Source organism: Myotis yumanensis, unplaced genomic scaffold, assembly GCF_028538775.1.
Source record: "Myotis yumanensis isolate MYYU_CA2020_CCGP unplaced genomic scaffold, mMyoYum1.0.hap1 SCAF_3, whole genome shotgun sequence".
Lineage (NCBI taxonomy): Eukaryota > Metazoa > Chordata > Mammalia > Chiroptera > Vespertilionidae > Myotis > Myotis yumanensis.
In genome coordinates this window covers 211,439,483-211,454,893 of record NW_027223754.1, presented here as the reverse complement: position 1 = coordinate 211,454,893, position 15,411 = coordinate 211,439,483, and the positions used below count along the sequence as shown (strand labels likewise).

The 15,411-nt window shown below is 56.2% G+C and overlaps 1 protein-coding gene across 6 annotated transcripts in view; it reads left to right on the top strand.

Annotated features, from left to right (window-relative positions):
- The window catches only part of PACSIN2 (protein kinase C and casein kinase substrate in neurons 2), a 114,648-nt gene extending 99,588 nt beyond the window's left edge, over window positions 1-15,060 (top strand). For 5 of the 6 annotated variants that reach the window (XM_070411254.1, XM_070411249.1, XM_070411253.1 and 2 more), the window contains 8 exons: window positions 1,366-1,601; window positions 3,156-3,311; window positions 4,443-4,618; window positions 6,514-6,634; window positions 8,969-9,090; window positions 11,239-11,361; window positions 11,796-11,992; window positions 13,360-15,060. In XM_070411254.1, coding sequence (XP_070267355.1) covers window positions 1,366-1,601; window positions 3,156-3,311; window positions 4,443-4,618; window positions 6,514-6,634; window positions 8,969-9,090; window positions 11,239-11,361; window positions 11,796-11,992; window positions 13,360-13,472 — 1,244 coding nt within the window. In that variant the 3' untranslated portion in view covers window positions 13,473-15,060. The remainder of the gene's footprint in view (window positions 1-1,365; window positions 1,602-3,155; window positions 3,312-4,442; window positions 4,619-6,513; window positions 6,635-8,968; window positions 9,091-11,238; window positions 11,362-11,795; window positions 11,993-13,359) is intronic. The other variant, XM_070411255.1, reaches the window with a different exon arrangement.
- Window positions 15,061-15,411: the final 351 nt, after the last annotated feature.

Genomic DNA, 15,411 nt, shown 5'->3' with positions numbered 1-15,411 from the left:
ACAGGCCGATGCTCTGTCCGCTGAGCCAAACCGGCTAGGGCCAGTTTTGAATTTTAATGGAATAACAGGTTTTGCCTCTCTCCCTCCCTAGCCAAACAGAAGATTCTGGAGCTTAGTGACAGAAGGCTGCTGTGGACATGGATTGTGCTCAGCACACTTCCCAGCAGTAGAGGGCACTTGACTGGTCCAGGGTTTCCTAGGACAGAGCGGGGGGGGGTAGGAGCTTCTCAGGGTGTGTTTCTCAGGTTCTTCTACCATGACCGCTGTCCTCGAAGGTGCCAACCAGGGCACCTGGGTCAGGGGTCCTGGAGGGTCGGGGTTCAGGAGGGCAGGGCTCCCAGGGTCTGGACCAGTGGAGTGGCTGTTCATGGAGGAGGCGTAGCCAGGGATGGGCCCAATCCCTCAGTAAATGTAGCTGTTGTCATTTGTTTCTGCCTCTCAGGATCCAGCTGTCGGCACAATCCCTCGGTCCCTCGGAGCTCGAGGGTCACAGAGCACTTGCCCCTCACCTTGTGGATCCTGCCCGGCGTTGCGGATCTAGGCAGGACAGGGAGCTGCAGTTTTCATAGACGCCAGGGATTAGAGGTTCCCCCTGCCCCACCAGTGCCTCTGTCATCACCCAGCTCACACAGTCATTGTCCCCTGGGAGTGCCTTGAGGACAGGACCTGGGGCGTCCATGTTCATCCCCAGCTCTGCCTTTCTCCCTCCCTCACCTCATGCCACCCCACATCCTCAAAATGACAGGCCGCTTGTCATTTCCTTCCTGACTCAGGCACCCCACCCCACTATCTAGAGATTTCCATCTGACCGGAGCAGGTTCCTGCCTCCGACTCTTTCCTCCCCCAAGACAGAGCTTCTGCTCTGCTGAGGGCACAGGCCGGCTCTTCCTGGGAGTGATTGACAGGTCCTGCCTCATCCCTGGGAGGGAGAGCGTGTGGCCCAGGAGAAGGGGCCACAGTGCTGAGGAGCCCCCCAGAGGGAAGTGTCCTGGGAGAGAGGTCAGTTCTGCCCAAGGCCCCTCCCCCAACAGCCAGCCTTACATAAATTAAAACAGCAGAAATTTGAGTTTCTGAAGAGCCCAGTGACTTCAAAAAGGAAATATATTTTATCTCTCAAGTTCCCTAGCAAAAGAATGGCCGAGCTGATTCAGCTTCAGTTCCTTATTCTTTTCATCATCCCAGGAACTGAAAAAGGAACAGCCGCTGAGAGGACAGTATCTGAAACAACCACAAGGAAGCCTCCTGGCCAGACAGCCAGGCTGCTGGCCCCAACTCCCTGGCAGCGGGGAGAGACTGACAGGAAGTCCCCTGGAGGGCCTGTCCGCCCCACGGGGACAAGTGACCACCAGCTTCTCTCCTGTGCAGGGCCTCAGTACGGGACGGTGGAGAAGGCCTGGATGGCCGTCATGTCCGAGGCGGAGAAGGTGAGCGAGCTGCACCTGGAGGTGAAGGCCTCCCTGATGAACGAGGACTTCGAGAAGATCAAGAACTGGCAGAAGGAGGCCTTTCACAAGCAGATGATGGGGGGCTTTAAGGAGACCAAAGAAGCCGAGGACGGCTTTCGGAAAGCACAGAAGCCCTGGGCCAAGAAGCTGAAAGAGGTGCACCCTCCCACAGGTCCCTTCCCTCCCGCAGGTCCCTTCCCTCCTGCAGCTCCCTTCCCTCCCGCAGGTCCCTTCCCCGCCCCCTGCAGACCTGTGCTCCTGGCTGGGACCTGTGGCCCTAGTCCTCCCTACCAGCAGTGCTCCCCCCACACTCAGGAATTCCTGCGTTTGTTAGCATCAGAAATAAAGGTCCACCCCTCAGGCCATAAGCCCTTAGTGGCTAATATTTACCCAAGTTCCAGACTTCAATTTAATCCTTATCAACCCATTTTACAGTCAGGACACTGAGGATCAGATACTGCTGATAAAGCTCAAAACCCAAACTCTTATCCACTAGCAGTACTTGCCCCAGCCTGGGAATTGTCTGCTAGAGAGATTTGGGCTAGTAGAAAGGATTGGTTTAAAACTTTTTTTTCTCTTATATGTGTTTTTCTCTCAAATTTGAAAATGATACTGAGTTTGTTTTTCTGAAAGGAGCAACCGAAGCCACTTAGTCTTTAGTCTTGTTCAGCCTTGGCTCGCTGGAGGCTTTCAGACATACACACGCCCCTCCCCGCCCTCAGCACTTGCAGGCCCCCCCCTCCCCCCCCCCCCCCCCCCCCCGCCCCACACACACACCCTGGCCAACCCCTTCCTCTGGGGTATAGGTGCCACTTCCTCCCCCTCCCACTCCCCTGGCTCTTCTCAGGAGTTGCGCCCTCCTCCTCAGAATCACTCCCTCACCTGCGTATCCTGGTGGGAACTACAGTCTTCCTTTCTTTTCTCTGTGTCTTGGCTTTTGTCGCTTCCTCTCTGTCCCTGGCCTCATTTGTAATGGCACTATCCCCCTCATGTGGCCGTGGTTGCAAGCTCATCTCTAAAATGAAATCCATGACTGGCTCAAGTAAGGAAGCTTCCGTTAAATGAGTTATACATATGTCGTCAGCACCTATGTGCGTGTGTGTGTGTGTGTGTGTGTGTGTGTGTGGCTAAACAATGGCCAGTGGGAAGTGTGGCCCGTGACCCCGCCTTCCAATGTTACCTCCTCTCTTGTGTTAGGTTTCTCTTGTGAAGCTTTCTCTGCGTTTGCTGTTCTCGCTGCTGGGCATGCTCTTCCCTCAGGTGGCCAACCCCCCACCCCCCTTAATTCTTGCTCCATGTCATCTGGGTGGCTTTCTCCATGCCCAGCTCCACTACTGGCTTCCCATCTCTCTTCCTTGCTTTCTTCTCCTCCTTGGCACTTATCACCTACTAATTTACCCTGAACTTGAACTATTTCTTATAGTTGCCTCCCCAGCTAGACCGTAAGCCCCATGAATGCCCAGGTCCTTTGTTGGTGCCATACCTCATTCTGGTGCCTAGGACAGCGCCTGGCTCCAAGCAGGCACCGGTCAATGTCTGTTGAATGGGGCCCTCTGTCATAACGGCGTGTAGTGATACTGAACACACAGCTCTGTCCCTGCGCTTCCCTCGCTTCTTGAGAGCACAAGCACTTCCCAGGGTCTCTGTAGCCTCGGGTGAGGATTTTGACCTTTCAGAATCCCGAGGTTCAGGAACTCCTTCTCCCTGCAGGTAGAAGCAGCAAAGAAAGCCTACCATGCAGCATGCAAAGAGGAGAAGTTAGCGATATCACGAGAGAGCAATAGCAAAGTGGACCCATCCCTGAACCCTGAACAGCTTAAGAAGTTGCAAGACAAAGTAGAAAAGTGCAAACAAGATGTCCTTAAGGTAAATCATGCACATCTCTTCCCGTGGTGAGGGCACCGCCTCTCCCGCTTGTGTATCTGGCACACGGGAGCCTCTGCTGCTGCTTGGCTGCCTGGGTGGAGAGAAGGATACACAGTCACACGCATTCCTGTCCTCAGAGGGCCTCTCCAGAGCTCGGGGGTAGGGTGCTGGGCAGCTGGGGTGGCTGTGGGCAGAGAGCGGGAAAGAACGCTTGTGCAGGACAGGGAGGTGTGAATGGCCCAGTGGGAGCTGATGTATGAGCTGATACGGAGGGTTTTGAGGACCAAATTGCCAATGGCCTTGAGAATCAGGCAAAGTAAGGAGCTTGAGATGCTGCTGACGGAACCACTGCAAGAAGGGGGGGCAGAGGTGTGGCGGACCAGGACCAGGCCGTTTAGAGTGATTGCTCTGGTGTGGAAGCGAGTCCATGGAGGGTGGAGGCTGGTGCGCTGGGCCGCAGGGAGCTCAGGGCCTGGAGCAGGAGGGTTTTTCTGGCAGCCTCAGCAGTGAGGGCCCCAAAGAGGTGTGGGCAGCGGCTGCAGGAGCTTGGGTGGTGGGGCAGGTGCTCTCAGCCAAGAAGAGACTGTGAACAGGTAGTGTGGCTTCTGGGTGCCATCGTGTCTTCCATTGTGAAGGGGGCCCTCCCCCCGTCCCCCTGCAGTGGATTAGGGAGAAGATCAAACAGGATGTTGATGAAGGGCTCCTCAGGTACAGGTGGGCTTCTGCCTGGAAGGTCTGGGTCCCAAGACTTAAACACGAGCCAGCAGCTTGTGACTGAGTAGTTCCCGGGAAGTGGGCTGGGCCTGTGCCTGGCCTCCAGCTTCCAGCCTCTCCGTCTGCTTTGCTCTGGGGGAGAGAGAGGCTGCTACTGTCAAGGGACTTGAGGGGTGCAAAGGAAATAGATCGGGGTGCTTCTTAGATGCAGGTCACAGCTCCTCACCGTGCTTATTCCTTATAAAAGTCACCCACAGCGGCTGGTGTAATATTGCCACTTGATGAGTAAGTCCAGCTGCTGCTGAATTCAGAAGTGGTGGGGAGGGACTCAGGCCGTGAGGACCCGCGTGGCACAGAGCCTGGCTCGCCTCCTCTTGGTGGTGACCCTCCCTCTGTGGGGTCTGCGTTTTCTTGTAGACCAAAGAGAAGTACGAGAAGTCCCTGAAGGAGCTGGACCAGAGCACCCCCCAGTACATGGAGAACATGGAGCAGGTGTTCGAGCAGTGCCAGCAGTTTGAAGAGAAGCGCCTGCGCTTCTTCCGGGAAGTTCTGCTCGAGGTTCAGAAGCACCTAGACCTGTCCAATGTGTCCAGGTGGGTCCTGTTAGCCACAGAGCACGTCACAGTGAAGTCAGCGGAAGGTTGCTTTCGAGCAAAGCTCAGTCACTGGTCTCCAGATATGGGGTGGCAGTGGTTGGTCAGGTGAAGTTCCCCTGCCCAGGGCGAGCCCCTCTGCTGAGCCTGTCGCCGCTGCTCGCAGCAGCTGGTCACTGGCCTGAGCCCCCCGGCCCCGTTCCGCACAATGAGGGGCTGCTCTACCAGCTCTGTGTGCAGCACTGGGTCTACGCACGGGGAGGGCTGCGGCTCGGACTGGCTATAGGTGGTGGATTTGAAGTCAGCCCGGTGCAAGTGCAGCATTTCCGGGCTGGCGTGCCCTGCCCCCATGACGGTCTGACCTTGAGGCCCCTTATAAGTCCTCTCTGTCCAGACTAGCTGGCTGCCAGCTCGGTCCTAGACTTCTCAGTGGTCCTAGGCCCGGACAGCACAGCCCCTCGGAGACTCAGATCTGAATTGTGCTGGGAGACTGGGAAGCTTTTTCTGCACTTCCCTGTCTCTGGTCCCATGATGCCTTTGTTCAGGCAGAGGTCTGGGCAACCCTGGACATAGACTTCTGCCATCCACAGAGCAGGGCTTGTTACCAGGAAATTATGTTCCCTGTGTCTCCTTCTGTATAAAACAACAAAAGCAAAAATTATTGCACAGCTACCCTGCCACCATTTAATTCATCTTTATGACAGTCTATAAAGTAGGTGGCATTGTCTTATTGCCGAGGCGGCTGAGGCTGGGTGAGGTTAAGTGACTTGCCTGAGGCCACACAGCTGGCTGGGGCAGGGCTGGGCTCCTCTCTGTGTAGAATAACTCCCACACGTGAGTGCTTGTGTGAGTGCTTGTCCTAGGTTGGCATGCTGGCCTTGCTCAGCCCTCCAAGCCACTCTGGCCAGTAGATGGTGTCGTAGTGTCTTGGGCTGCTGTAACAAAATACACAAACTGGTGTTTCCCTCATCACGAGTCTGTTCTCTCTCCTGGAGCTGGAAGTCTACAGCCCAGGTGTCGCAGGGCAGGCTCCCCCAGCAGGTCTAGCTGGGGTCTTCCTGCCGATTCCAGCTTGTGTCTGCTGTCAGCCCTCAGCCTTCCTAGGCTGTAGACCATCACCTCAGTCACATGGCCGTCTTCTCTCAAGGTGGCCTCTCACAGTCTTCCCTCTCCGTGGCTGTGCCCAAATCCCCCCTTTTTTATAAAACGATGTCCATAGATTAGGGCCCACCCTAATGACCTAATTTTAACTTGATTTCCTCTGTAAAGACGCTGTGTCCAAAGAGGTGCTGGGGGTTAGTTAGGACTTCAACATCTTTTGGATTCAACCCATAATAGATGGTATTGTGCCCACTCCACGGAGGAGGAAACTGAGGTCTAGGGAGCGTAAATGACTTCCAGCCATAAAGGTTAGGAGTGAAAAATACGACCCATAGTGACACATACTCCTGCTCAACGTGGTCAGCTTCTTAGGAAAGTGAGCTGCTGTGAGCTGTCCAGCAGGAGGCGTCCCCACTTCTGAAGGGATGAAGAGGAACTTTCCCGACACTGGATTCTGGAGCTGGTTAAGTGGGACCACCCGGATTAGTGGCCTGTGTGGCCCAGATGCCAGTGTTTTCTGTATTACCCGGTACAGAACAAAGCCACCTTGCCCCCTGGTGATTGAAACTGGCTTGTTAGAAGCCAGAGCTGTGGCTTCCACGCCATTGTTGGTGGTGGTCATCTGTGCATGTTGAGGCGGGATGACCACCCAGCCGAGCCAGGGCAGGGAGTCCTGGTCCAGTGTGAAGTCAGCTGTGGAGGCTGCAGACCTCGGTGCCTGTTGTGGCAGGCACTGGGCTGGGATGAGTGTGGCCGTCCCTGCCTTCCAAGAGTCACGCTTCTTTCTGATTTAGCTACAAAAACATTTACCGTGAACTGGAGCAGAGCCTCAAAGCTGCCGACGCGGTGGAGGACCTGAGGTGGTTCAGAGCCAACCACGGGCCGGGCATGTCCATGAACTGGCCGCAGTTTGAGGTAGGAGGAGGCTGCACCCGGGACCCCCTTGGCCCGGCCGGGGCTGTGCCCACGGGTCGAGTCATGCACTTTCTCGTTCCAACTCCGCGTTGGCCTTTGCCCTGCTCATGAGGCAGCTGTTACCCAGCTGCGCTCGAAGGCAAGCTGATGTCTGATTTTGTGGGGCTTCCAGCGTTGCTGAAGGGCCTGAATCTTGAGGGAAGGTGCAATTATGTCCTTTCTCAATAAGAACTTTGGTCACCTGTTGACATTGTTTCCTCAGGGCGAGTCCCAGGAGCTGCAGGACATGCAGGCCCCCCCACCCCTGTCCCACCTGGGATGTCCCGGAGGGAGCGGCCACAGTGCACACCAGCCTGCGGGCCACGGCACCAGCTCAGCTGCCTCTGGTCCAGGCCTGAAGGAGAGCGTGGGCTCAGTGTGTAGCTCTTCTTCCCCTTCACACTTTCCTTATTTCAGACAGTAAATTTGGGTTCAGGGTTAACTGTCCTGTTTTCCCATTTTCATGGGTCTGAGCCTTCCAATGTCTACATGCAAAATGCCTGGGGATCTCAGACTCTTCCGGCCCGAGGATTGGGTCGCCAGGCTCCCGCCCCGCCTGCCCCTCCTGGATGGTAGCAGAGGCGGCCGTGGCACTGGTCCTGCTCCCTGTTCTCCGAGGGCGGGGATTCTCCCCTCGCGGTGGAGCAGGGCCTCTCCCGGGAGGATGTTGGAAGTGACTCTGCCTTGGACTCGGCCGAGTGGCTTCCCCCGACTCAGTGCAGCGAGAGCCCAGGTGCGGCGAGGTCCCACCTCACCACTTACCAGCTGTGGGGTGATGAGCAAGTCATTTGCCCCTTTTGTGACTTAGTTTCCCCAAGTCTAAAATGTGGTGTGGACAATAGCTGTCTCCTCGGGTGCCGGCTTGGCCCCATCTTAGCCTGCAGTTGCTGAGTCCTCACACGTGTGCCTGTGTTTTCTGGAGCTTCTCAAGGAAGCTTCTGCAGACGTCAGAAGGGCCCCTGCAGCTGAGCACCCCGCCCCCGCACCAGTTTTAGGACATTTCCCAACAGGAAGCCAAGAGCAGGCTGTGCCCCTTCCTCAGGCCCTGGGACAGAACAGGCCTGGGGCCCTTCTGAGTGCAAGGGACCTGGAGGAGAAAGGAGAAGGCGCCCAGCCTCCCCACACCCCCACAGTGACTCAGTGGGAAGAAGCGGGTTGAAGACGTGTCTTGTGCACACAGCACCCACCCCATTCCTCCCCCCTCTCCTTAGGGTCGCCTGTCAGTGTCAGCACCCAAACAGCAGAATGGCCTGGGAGGTAGACTTGACAGGCTGTCTCCTGGGGTGGGTGTCTGGGTGAGCCCCTGGGTGGCCCTTCTCTGCGGATCCGGGACCAGCGCCCACATGGGCGGATTGTGCTTATCTTTCTCTAATGAAATGATTTGTTTTGTTTTCCATGCCACAAGGATGAAGTAAGTTACTATTTATGGCTAACTTATTGAATCCCAAACCTCCTGCGGCGTGTGCAGCCCCGGGGTCTGTGTGTGCCCACAGCCTGGTTCTGGAAGCGTGTGCTGGCCCTGCCTGCCAGTCAGGCTGGGCTTGAGCACATCGGCCGCAGGCCACCAGGCAGGACAGATTTACATCCAAAGGTCACTGAGGGGACTCAGGTTCCAGCCGAGTTCTCAGCCATCTTATTTCAATTGAGCAGTAATAGGCAAGTGGGTGCCTGAGCTCCCACTAACTCTGTGGGAAAGTAACTGTTTCTTTCTGGGTCTCGGTTTCCTCCTCTGAGCAATTGTTAGACTTGGGATTTCTAAGATGGCATCGAACCTTAAGATCCTGTAACTGCACGTGAACAAAGCAGGGGACGCGGTGGCGCCAAGCGCTGGTTCAGTTAACGCTGTTTGATAATGGGTGCTGTCGGGGGGGGGGGACCGCATCAGCCATGTGTGCACGTGCGTTTCTGGAAAGTCCTGCTACAGCCCCTTCCTCCCCTTCCCCCTCCCCTGCTCTGTGTTTTCCAGGGCATTTGATAAAATGGTTCATTTACTGGGAAAGAGCGGACCTCTGGGAGATAGGTGCATGGAATAGGAATAGCAAAGCGCGCCAGGGGAGGGGGCCGCTCCTGGGAGACCTGAGTGGTCAGTTAGCTTATCTGCTCCTTTGGTGATGCAGGGCCCCCCAGCCCCCGGTGTTATTTGCACCCCAAGGTTTTGTTTCCTCATTGCAGACGTGCTCAGGTCCAGTGTAGGGCACAGTCAGCTCCGAGGGCCAGGCCCCTGCCCATGTCTTAGACTGATGTGGCCTCACACAAATGAACTTCTGGGTTCTCTCCTTCGGTGCCTGTGCACAGGAGTGGTCTGCAGACATGAATCGGACCCTCAGCCGGAGAGAGAAGAAGAAGCCCGCTGACGGCGTCACCCTGACAGGCATCAACCAGACGGGCGACCAGGCTCTGCAGAACAAGCCCAGCAGGTGGGTGTGGGCAGCCTCCATCCCTGGGCCCTCTGCATGGGCCAGGACACCCGCCCGCAGCTTGGGCACCTGGGCGTGTCCCCAGTGGGGCTTCACAGGGTCCCCCTTGGGCCTCTGTCCAGATGCTCCCTGGGCATCTGAGTTCGGTGAGTTCTGTGGGCGCGGCCTCAGGGCACCTCTGGGGAGGGTCATCTGTCCAACGGTGCTGGAGCTGCAGAAGGATCAGAGCGGGAGCCTTGGCCACAACATGCTTTGGGCCCCAAGTGAAGGGAGAAGCTGATCGGTGCTGGTCATGTGTGTCCCAGTGGTGCCCACAGGCAGGTGGAGGTCACATCATCTCTTTCGGCTGCTTCAGGCATCTGGCCAGGTTTGCACTTCCCCCAGGCTGTATCCGGGTACCTGGGGAGGGGGGGCACGTTGTCAGGTGTCCCCTTTCTGGAATCACCTCTTTGCTCTCAGCCTTGGTTATTTCTCATTGTTCGGGTAGAAGAGGTGGCCCTGAGGCCATGAGGCCTCCTGGATAGTGTATGCTAGACAAGGCCTGTCCTCACCACAGAGTTCCCATCGGATAAGCACTGTCCCTCTGCAGAGCTGTGGCTGCAGGCGGCCCTCCCTGGGAGCCGTGCCCGGCCGGCCGAGGCCTCCATCACACCTAGGGATGATGCATCGCGTGGTGATGATGCATCACATGATCGTGGCTTCCGAGGAAGGGTCAGCACAGGTTCCGGGGCCTTTCTGTAGCCCCAGACACCGAAGCCCCTGCCCGAACCCCCCTCCTCCCCGGGCAGACATGGCCTGTCATCTTTCAGCTGCTTTGTCACCATCTGGGCAGATGGGCTTGGTTAAGTGAGTAGAGCAGTAAGCACCATCCCCAGGATCATGCCAGCACCTGTGTGATAGGGTAGGGGTGGGGAGGATGAGTTACCACCCCAGGGAGTGCCTGGGTCAAGACTGCCTTGGCTGCCGTACAAATTCAGCTGCCCAGGACCAATCCCCTCTCAGGAAGTCAGAGAAAGGTGCCAAGGAGGGAGGAGGGCCTGGTGGTCTCAGACACGTGGCCCAGGTGTAGGCAGCGGGCAGGCTGGGGTCCAGTGCCCTTCACCAGGCCTGAAGTCGGTGAGGTCATGGGTCACTCCGGTGGCATTTGAAGCATTTCTTCCCCTCCCCTCTCCATCTCTGAGCTGTCCACCCAGAACTTTGAGTGTCTGCTCCACGCAGCCTGGACTTGGAGAGAGGTGGTGCTGGCCGCCGGAGCCTGTCCTGGGACTTGGTGTCTGGCCCATCAGCTCAGAGTTACACGGGGTGCCGGACTCTCGGGGCCTATCTTCTCTACCATCTGCCCTGTGCTCAGCACCTGCAGTCCCTGCACCCCGTCGCCCCTGCCTGTCAGCCTCAGCCCAGGCTTGGGTCTAGTTTCTCTCTGGTCCTCCCAGGCCTGGCACACAGCAGGCAGTGGACATAGTTGTAAGATGGGTTTTCTCTCTCCGCAGCACAAAAGGGGTTCTTCCTTCCTAGACAGGGCTGTTGAGCAGCTCCCATCCTGCGTTTGGAAGCGCTGTGCTGTGGGGTTCGCAGAGCTCTGGGAGCCTCCCTCTCATCAGCAGGTTCTGAGCCCCACAGGCTGAGCCCCATGGCTGTCTGGCCGACCAGCTCCCAGGATGGGGAGGACTGGACAGAACCCCCATGTTCTCCCCCCAGGGCGCTGATGCACGGATGGAAATGCAAGTCTGTCCTCTTCGACCAGCGGTTCCCAACCTGTGGGTCGCGACCCCTTTGGCGGTCAAACGACCCTTTCACAGGGGTCGCCTAAGACCATCCTGCATATCAGATATTTACATGACGATTCATAACAGTAGCAACATGACAGTTATGAAGTAGCAACGAAAATAATTTTATGGTTGGGTCACAACATGAGGAACTGTATTTAAAGGGCCAGAAGGTTGAGAACCACTATCTTAGACACTTTGTGTGTTTACAACCAAAGTATCGCCAAGTATTTTGCTGAAACTACTTTCTGCTCATACAACATATTCCTCCCATCTGACTTGTGCCTTTAGCCCCTGGCCCTGTGACCCTGCAACTGGGAGCACCCGGGACCTCAGGGGCTGCCACGCTGGGGTCCCCTGAAAGCTCTCTCTCTCCCCATAGCGACCTTAGTGTCCCGAGCGTCCCCACACGGTCAGCGCAGTCACTGTCCAGCTACAACCCCTTCGAGGATGAGGACGACACGGGGAGCACCGTCAGTGAGAAGGAGGACATTAAGGCCAAAAAGTTGGTGAACAGACGTTTCCCTCTGGTTTTCACCTCGCTCGCTCTGTCTTTCTCCTTCTCTCTGTCCAGGGTCTCGGCCCCTTGGCACTGAAAGCAATGCATGAGGCCCGCAGGCGGTGGCCCAGCTGCCAGCTGTGGAGAGTCTCTGGCTTTTCAATTTCGCAGGGAGGGGGGCACCAGTTAACCTGTGGTTGCTTTTCTCTGTCCTCCATTAACCGTAGTCAAGGCCTCTGCACAGGAAGACAGGTCGCGGGGTGGCGCTGCTGGAGCCGCCGGCCCTGCCTCTGCCAGGAGCTGGTGCGGGTCCGGCAGGGAGCCTGCCGCGCTGTGATGCTGAGGGGCCGTGCTCCTGCGGAAGGAGTCCCCAGCCCAGCCAGGGCCTCCTGCCTCTGGCAGCCCCATGCTCAGGGCCCCGGCTCCCCCCTTTCTTGCAGCGTGAGCAGCTACGAGAAGACACAGAGCTACCCCACTGACTGGTCCGACGACGAGTCTAACAACCCGTTCTCCTCCACGGATGCCAATGGGGACTCCAATCCATTTGATGAGGATGCCACCTCGGGGACGGAAGTGCGGGTCCGGGCCCTTTACGACTATGAGGGGCAGGAGCATGACGAGCTGAGCTTCAAGGCTGGTAGGTGGCTCCCCGTTGGCATCTGGAAGAATGCTGCCAACCAAGGCTGCTAAATCCCTGCTGGTTTCAAGTGTTGGGTCCCCACTTCAAGAGTAGCAGATGTGCCGAAACCGGTTTGGCTCAGTGGATAGAGCATCGGCCTGCGGACTGAAAGGTCCCGGGTTCGATTCCGGTCAAGGGCATGTACCTGGGTTGTGAGCACATCCCCAGTGGGAGATGTGCAGGAGGCAGCTGATCGATGTTTCTCTCTCATCGATGTTTCTAACTCTCTATCTCTCTCCCTTCCTCTCTGTAGAAAATCAATAAAAATATATTTTTAAAAAGAGAGTAGCAGATGCTTGCCCAGCTGATGTGGCTCAGTGGTTGAGCATTGATCTGTGAACTCAGGAGGTCACAGTTTGATTCCTGGTCAGATGCTCAGGTTGTGGGTTCGATTCCCAGTAGGGGGCGTGCAGGAGGCAGCCGATCAATGGTTCTCTCTCATCATTGATATTTCTATCTCTCCCTCTCCCTTCCTCTCTGAAATCAGTAAAAAAAAATATTTTTTTTTAAATGTAGCAAATGCTCAAGGCCAGAGCTTAGCAGGTAGTGAGGTGCCTGTGCCTTTGCTAAGATGGGGCCTCCAGCGGGCAAGGCCTGGGCACCACAGGCACTGGAGCAGGAGATGCTGGTTGCCAGGACCACCCAGCCCCCTAAACATCTCAAGCACCGGCCTGCAGTCCCCTAGGAAAAAGCCTTTCTCCACGGGCCCCCTGGCGGTGCCGCCTTGCTCAGACCCGAGTGGCATTGGTGTGCCCTGGGCAGCAGAGGTTTGCCTTACGGGCGCACCTCTCACACTCTCCCTGTAGCCATGCTGTGTTCCCCGTTACCACCAACACAGCTCTGTTGCCAGGAGCTGAAACCTCGGTTTTACAGCACAGGCTGCATCCTGACCTCAGGGCCCTGCGTGCATTTTCTAGCCTGTGTCTTTTTTATTCTCTCTTTATTATTTTTTTAAATCTTTATTGTTGAAAGTATTACATATGTTCCCTTTCTCCCCCTATCGACTCCCTCCAGCCCCCACTCCCCTCCCACCCCAAGCCCTCACCACCCCACTGTCTGAGTCCATGGGTTATGCATGTATGTATACAAGGGCTTTGGTTAATTGCCTCCCACCCACCCACCCTCCCCCACATTCCCTCCGAGATTCCGCACTCTGCTCCATGCTTCCATGTCTCTGGGTCCACTCCGTTCATCAGTTTATTTTGTTAATTAGATTCTACTTATGAGTTGGGCCCAGAGTGGGGGCTAAGATATGAGGGAGACTGACCCGGGGGTCAGTGTGTCACGTGCCCGCTCACCAAGACCCCTCCGTCTTTGTCTTGCAGGGGATGAGCTGACCAAAATAGAGGACGAGGATGAGCAGGGCTGGTGCAAGGGACGCTTGGACAATGGACAGGTTGGCCTGTACCCAGCAAATTACGTCGAAGCGATCCAGTGACAGCCCAGTGGGCGGGCTGGCGGAGGGGTGCGGTCCCAGGAACTCCGTTAGCCATCGGCCTGGGCAGCACTCCGGCAGCTCCAGCCGGCCGTGGCGTCCACTCCTTTTCCTGCAGAAGATGATGGTTCCATTGCTCTTGGCTTCATGGTGTCTCTTGAAGACAGACGAGCCGGTCATGTCACCTGGGACTTGGCAGCCTTTCCACAGTGCGGTTGGAGGGATCTGAGCACCGGAAGACGCCGTACACGACACCCCGCCCTTGCCCGCACCCGCTCCCCGCTCAGTGTGCATGTGGCTTATCATGGATCTGAATACTCCTGGCCTGTCTTTCCGCCTCTCCTCCGAGTCTGGGGGGTTACCCTGATTCTTGTTCCACCAACTTCTTTCTCTGATGCGCTTCTCACCCGTAACTTAAATGAACAAAATGCCATTTTCTGAGGTCTTTAATTTAAGGCTGTGTACAGTGGTACTTTGTTGTACCTGTTCATCCATTCACTTAGGCTTAAGTTATGGCACAGATTGCCATGTACCAGGCATGAGAGGTGGTACCTCTGCTTCCGTGTTGAGCGGTTACTTGCCCACCACTGCCTGGGGCCGCCTGGCCCATTCAGATAGGGCGTGTGAGGCGGGAGATCACAGTAGAGAATGGGAGCACATATGGCTGGGTTTCTACTGTGAGTGTGGGTGTCAGAAATAACCTGTAGTACTCCCTGAAGTCTCCATATTTAAAAACTATTTCCACTCTCTTCGTGCTTACAACTTTACTCTTGCAAATGAATAATTCTGTCAGTGATGTGGAAGGCTAAACTGAAAAGACTAGCTTTTCAGGCACAAGCACCTGTAGATCAAGACACTTTATGTGGGACTGTCATGTCCTAGTGTATCTTATATATTATTTGATATTCAGAGAATCTAAAGAGCTTGTCTACTGTTTTCATGAGATTTTAAAGGCTCTTGACAGTGGATTTAATTTGTAAACTGCTTGAAGACCGTGGCCTTGGGGCCCAGGCCTGGCTGGTGGGCTGGGTGGGCCTTCTCCAGGCTTGGACGTGGGCCAGGGCCATCAGGCCCTGGAAGTGGACACTGCCGGAGGGAAGTTCGTGCCACGGGCCAGCTGCAGGTCCACTGCTCACTCGCCTTCGTCCCTCCGTAGCAGAGCACTGTGCGCTCCGGGCCTCTCAGCAGCTGCGGATTCCCGTCATCGTGTCCCTCCTGAGCCAACAGAAGCTGGGCCTCACCCACAGCACCAGGGTCTCTTCGGAGCGTCCTGGTCATCAGGGAGCAGACGTGCCGCGGCAGGAAGCTACACTGTAATCAGGTGGGGAGGGGGGGAAAGCTTTTATTTTGTGTATCAGACGTTGGAGAAATGGCTGCCGCCATATAAGCTATGCATTTACTCATGTTCCAGTGAGCGCGATGTCTTGCTTGGAAGTGGTTGTGTGTATGTGTTTATCTTGAAGACTTACCAGCAGAAATCCTCATTCCTTTGCTACAGATTACCAAAAATTGTCAAGTCTTTTCAGTTCAGGAGTTTCTTTAAATGTATAGTATTTTAGGGAAAAGAATCAATAAACTATTGATCTTGTGAGTGTGATGGTCTCTGTGCCATGCGTGTACCTCATGCTCACATCAGCACGTCGGCGTGTCTGTCGCACTTACCAGCTTTGGGGCCGGGTGAGATCCCAGGCAGGCTGCTGCCCAAGGGCCGTGTCCCCGTCCCACTGCCCCTGCTGCATCAGAGGTGGTAGAATTTGAGGCACCTGAGCCCCTCGGGGTTTCTCTTTCCCCAAAACCTGCTGCCGTGTGGCCTGGGCTTCCCCAGTGTGGGGGCTTCCCTGAGCCCATTTCCTGAGCACCTGCTGCACGCTGGGCCCTGTCTGCTCTTCCACCACCTGCACAGAGCGTGCCCCTCTCCCAACACCTGGGAGTGGGTGAGTCT